At 57.4% G+C, this 4,910-nt stretch overlaps 1 protein-coding gene across 1 annotated transcript; it reads left to right on the top strand.

The window, feature by feature from the left end:
* Positions 1–900: 900 nt before the first annotated feature.
* Positions 901–2,762, top strand: ACTA1 (actin, alpha 1, skeletal muscle). Its single transcript, XM_008584780.1, has 6 exons — positions 901–1,029; positions 1,139–1,463; positions 1,563–1,724; positions 1,793–1,984; positions 2,214–2,395; positions 2,502–2,762. The coding sequence occupies exons 1-6, from the start codon at positions 901–903 to the stop codon at positions 2,643–2,645; spliced, it is 1,134 nt and encodes a 377-aa protein (XP_008583002.1). The 3' UTR covers positions 2,646–2,762.
* The last annotated feature ends 2,148 nt before the right edge of the window (positions 2,763–4,910 follow it).

Genomic DNA, 4,910 nt, shown 5'->3' with positions numbered 1-4,910 from the left:
GAAGGGCAGCGACGTCCCTGCGGGGCACTGCAGAGGGAGCGCCCACGGGCTATATAAGACCTGAGCCCGCAAGGCCACTGCAGCAGACAGCGCTGGTGACGCCCACTTCCCCTCCCCCAGCGGCGAGCAGCTCAGGTAGGGCAGGAGTGGGGAGAGGACAAGGGGACAGGGCAAGCCAAAGGACTGAGGCAGAGCCCAGCCGGCTGCCCGTCAGCCCCAGGCCTGTGCCCTGCGCTGGGCCTCGTGGCTGGAGAGGGGACTGTGAGACACGGCCCCTGCAAACCTCTCTGAATTTACCTCCAGCCCCTTTGGGCAGCTCTACCTGGCATTTAGAATGTGCCAGGGAAGTTGAACGTTTGCTTTAGTCACGCCGATGGCCGCTCCCTTCTAACCGTGCTAGAGCTGGGGACAGCAAGGGCCACTCCTGGCTGGGCTCAGTGACAGGGGACTCTGAGTCTGAAATGTCACGGAAGTCTGGAACAGGCCATTTCTCCCTGGGTGGAGGAGCCAAAGACCTTTCGTGGGCTCCCCTCTTACCTTCACACTCTTAACCCCTACTTGACAAATGAGACCACCCAGGCACAGGAAGGATGGGCACTAGTGCTTGGCTCTTGGAGCAGGTGGCCTGCAGCAAAGGCAAAGAGGTCTGGGTACAATGTCCCCCTGGGTACCCGGGTCAAGGACTTTTCAGTGTGGTCTCTCAACACTGGCACATCGTACCCTGATCCCAGAGGCGAAGCTCTGGTGGGACCCTCTGGCGTCTCCCCTGGCTGGAAGTGTGGCTGGGGGCTGGGGACTGTGGGTGTCTCTAGGACCTGGGGCTCCCCTCCATCGCCGAGGTTTCTGGGCTGGGCACTGGGCATCTCCATGGTCTTCCTGTCCTGGCAGAAACCAGACACCATGTGCGACGAAGACGAGACCACCGCCCTTGTGTGTGACAATGGCTCCGGCCTGGTGAAAGCCGGCTTCGCTGGTGACGATGCCCCTAGGGCCGTGTTCCCATCCATCGTGGGCCGCCCCCGCCACCAGGTCAGCCACCCGTCCCCAGAGGGAGCTGGACCAGGTTCCCTGCACAGCCCAGCCCCACGGCACCTGGAGCCACAGTAGGTAACGTGCTCGTGGTGTCCCCGCTCCACAGGGCGTCATGGTGGGTATGGGTCAGAAAGACTCCTACGTGGGCGACGAGGCTCAGAGCAAGAGAGGTATCCTGACCCTGAAGTACCCCATCGAGCACGGCATCATCACCAACTGGGACGACATGGAGAAGATCTGGCACCACACCTTCTACAACGAGCTGCGCGTGGCCCCCGAGGAGCACCCCACCCTGCTCACCGAGGCCCCCCTCAACCCCAAGGCCAACCGCGAGAAGATGACCCAGATCATGTTTGAGACCTTCAACGTGCCCGCCATGTACGTGGCCATCCAGGCTGTGCTGTCCCTGTATGCCTCCGGCCGTACCACCGGTGAGTGCCACCCGGCCCCCCAGCGCCGCCCCGCGCCCTGCCCCGCACCACCCTGAGCTCCCACCGCTCGGCGCTCACTGGCTGCCCCGCCCGGCGCAGGCATCGTGCTGGACTCTGGTGACGGCGTCACCCACAATGTGCCCATCTATGAGGGCTACGCGCTGCCACACGCCATCATGCGTCTGGACCTGGCCGGCCGCGACCTCACCGACTACCTGATGAAGATCCTCACCGAGCGGGGCTACTCCTTCGTGACCACAGGTGCGCGGCGCCCCGGGGGGAGGGCCAGGGCTGGGCCCGCAGGGGCTAAGACCTCTTGCCCCCCGCAGCTGAGCGTGAGATCGTGCGCGACATCAAGGAGAAGCTGTGCTACGTGGCCCTGGACTTTGAGAACGAGATGGCCACGGCCGCCTCCTCCTCCTCCCTGGAGAAGAGCTACGAGCTGCCCGATGGGCAGGTGATCACCATTGGCAACGAGCGCTTCCGCTGCCCCGAGACGCTCTTCCAGCCCTCCTTCATTGGTGAGCGCAGCTGCCGGCCCCGGCCCGCTGTCCCCACTGTCCCTGCTGTCCCCACCAGCCCCCGGCCCCGCTGTTCCCACTGGCCGCGCCATCCCCGCCAGCCCCTCACCCCACTGTCCCCACTGTCCCTGTCAGCCCCCGGCCCTGCCAGCCCCTGGCCCCACCAGCCTCCAGCCCTGTCCCTGCTGTCCCTGCTGCCCTGCAATTGCTCACGCTGCCCCTCCCTCAGGCATGGAATCTGCGGGCATCCATGAGACCACCTACAACAGCATCATGAAGTGCGACATCGACATCAGGAAGGACCTGTACGCCAACAACGTCATGTCAGGGGGCACCACCATGTACCCTGGGATTGCTGACCGCATGCAGAAGGAGATCACCGCGCTGGCCCCCAGCACCATGAAGATCAAGGTGGGCACAGGCCCAGCCTGGAGGCCACAGGGTGGGCTGCAGGGCAGGGGGTGCCCCCACGCCACACCCGATGCCCACACTCACTGACGGCCCTTCTGTGCTGCAGATCATCGCCCCGCCCGAGCGCAAGTACTCGGTGTGGATCGGCGGCTCCATCCTGGCGTCGCTGTCCACGTTCCAGCAGATGTGGATCACCAAGCAGGAGTACGACGAGGCCGGCCCGTCCATCGTGCACCGCAAGTGCTTCTAGAGCCGCCCCCGGGCCGTGCACAGGCGCTGCCGGCACAGCTCGCGTGCTCGTGCCTCAGCAGAGCCCCGTGGAGGGGAGCGGGAGGGCACGGCAGCATTAAAGTCATCGTGCTGCGAGGCCACCGCGTCCCGTCCTGGTCATTTGGGGGCCGAGGGAGAGGGGCCGTGCCCCGGAGGTGGTCTTCACGCCCCTCATCGTCCCTCTGCTCTGCGTCCTTCCTTGGTGGGGACCGTCGCCAGGGCGGTGGGGGTGGGCGGTGGCCCAGGGCGCTGGTCGTGGTGCTGGGCCTGGTGACGCTCCAGAGAAGTGCCACGCTCTGCACTCAGTGAGCCGCTAAGGGCAGTGATGACAGTCGCAGTCTCTTCCACACTGGAAGTCCCTGGCCTCATCCAGGAGCCGGGGGTGGGTGAGGGAGAAGCCCTTCCAGGAGGGGCTGCGGGCGAGGGGGCAGCACGCGGGGACAGTGGTCTGGGTGGTGGCTGAGGCTGGCGCTGGAAGAGGAGGAGGCACAAGTGGGACGAGGGCCCCCCAAAAATATATTAGCAGAGTTCGAATTTGTTCAGCAAAGCACGATACCCACTTTACATGTACCCACATGTTTCCGAGTCAAGATTCCAAGAGCAGTGGCCCCTGAATAAAGGATTCTGACTCAGAGAAGGCAGCAGGCTCATCCAGAAGTAATTCATGGGTAGACCTGGGGTGCAGCTCTGTCACGTGCCACGTGGTGACGCGTTTTCTCTCCCCGTTCTGGCCTACTTATTGGAAAGCTTCAGAGATCTTTGAGGCCTCTAAGGTAGTGACGCTGCCAAATCCAGGTATCAGGAAAACTGACAGCTCAGTAAATAAAACAAATATATGATGCCATGTCCTCTGAAAAATGTGTACTATTGCCCCTCCCAGGGAAATAAATGAAAAAATGGGTCAAAGTCTACTGTTTCAGAGGAATCCAGCTTTTCTGGTAATACAAAACACACACAGGCACATCCGAGCAAACCCAACACATGTGCACAGCTGGATAATCCACGGATCCAGCAGCCCCGTAAAATGTCAGTGTCACGTAAGTGAGCTGGTTGTCACGTTAAACGTTTTTAACTAGAACCCCAGGTCACTTAATTGGGATTTCAGTACAATCGTGAGGAGGTAATGACCCATTTCTCCTGTGATCATCAGTTCACGAATCATAATATCTTAGAACTCACGGAATTCTTCAGTATAACCTGGTAGTGTTTCCTCCAGCACCAATCTATATTTTTTCCTGCATTAAAAAAAATCTATTTACTTTTAATTGACACATAATAATAGTACATATTTATGGGGTACACGTGCTATTTGGATACCTGTATTCAATGTATGCTGATAAAATCAGGCTAATTAGCAGACCCATCGCCCCAAGCATTTATCATTTCTTCGTGTTGAGAATATTCCAAATCTTCTTTCCTAGCTACTTTGAAATATACAATGAGTTATTGTCAACCCTGGTCTCCCTACTCTGCTACTGGACACTTGAAGTTACTCCTCCTTTCTAACCCTATTTTTGTGCCTGTTAACCAACCTCTTCCTATCTCTCTCCAGCCTGCACTTCCCAGAGTTTGGTAACCACTCTTCTACTCTCTGCTTCTGTCAGATCAACTTTTTGAGCTCCCACCTCTGAGTGAAAACAAGCAATATTTGTCTATCGGAAGCACCAATTTATATATATTTATATATATATATATATGCTAATATCTGACCAACCAATTTTTAAAACCCATCTTTGACATTCCTCTTCTGCTGAAATAAGTGCAAAAACTTATGCATTATGTGGTTTCACTGAAAATGCACCAAATCTAAAAATTACCTTTCCTGTTCTGACCCTTCACTGAAAAGAAACAAGCATCTCACATTTTATTAGTTTATCCTTCCTGCTTGCATATTAGGTTGTGGTTACAGGTATTTGGTAAATTGTGTTACTTATATTAGGCCCCAAGGAGGATTTTTGGTGTGGTGTGATGTGTTAAGAAATAAGTCTTTCAGGGCCGGCCCGGTGGCGCACTCGGTAGAGTGCAGTGCTTGGGAGCATGGCGGCGCTCCAGCCGAGGATTCAGATCCCATATAGAGACCAGTCTGCTCACTGGTTGAGCGTGGTGCAGGCGTGACACCGAGGGTTGCGATCCCGTTGCTGGTCGTGGTACGGGCGTGACACCGAGGGTTGCGATCCCGCTACCGGTCACACAAAAGGACAAAAAGGAAAAAAAAAAAGAAAGAAGTCTTTCAGAAAAAATCTAG

The sequence above is a fragment of the Galeopterus variegatus genome, unplaced genomic scaffold (assembly GCF_000696425.1).
Source record: "Galeopterus variegatus unplaced genomic scaffold, G_variegatus-3.0.2 Scaffold3374, whole genome shotgun sequence".
NCBI lineage: Eukaryota > Metazoa > Chordata > Mammalia > Dermoptera > Cynocephalidae > Galeopterus > Galeopterus variegatus.
The sequence above is the reverse complement of the archived record's forward strand: the minus strand, read 5'-3'. Positions and strand labels throughout refer to the sequence as shown.

Coding starts and splice junctions, on each gene's coding strand:
- ACTA1 (XM_008584780.1), top strand. CDS start 901: ATGTGCGACGAAGACGAGACCACCGCCCTTGTGTGTGACAATGGCTCC. Junction 1,725..1,792: donor CTACTCCTTCGTGACCACAG/GTGCGCGGCGCC, acceptor TGCCCCCCGCAG/CTGAGCGTGAGATCGTGCGC. Junction 2,396..2,501: donor CCAGCACCATGAAGATCAAG/GTGGGCACAGGC, acceptor TCTGTGCTGCAG/ATCATCGCCCCGCCCGAGCG.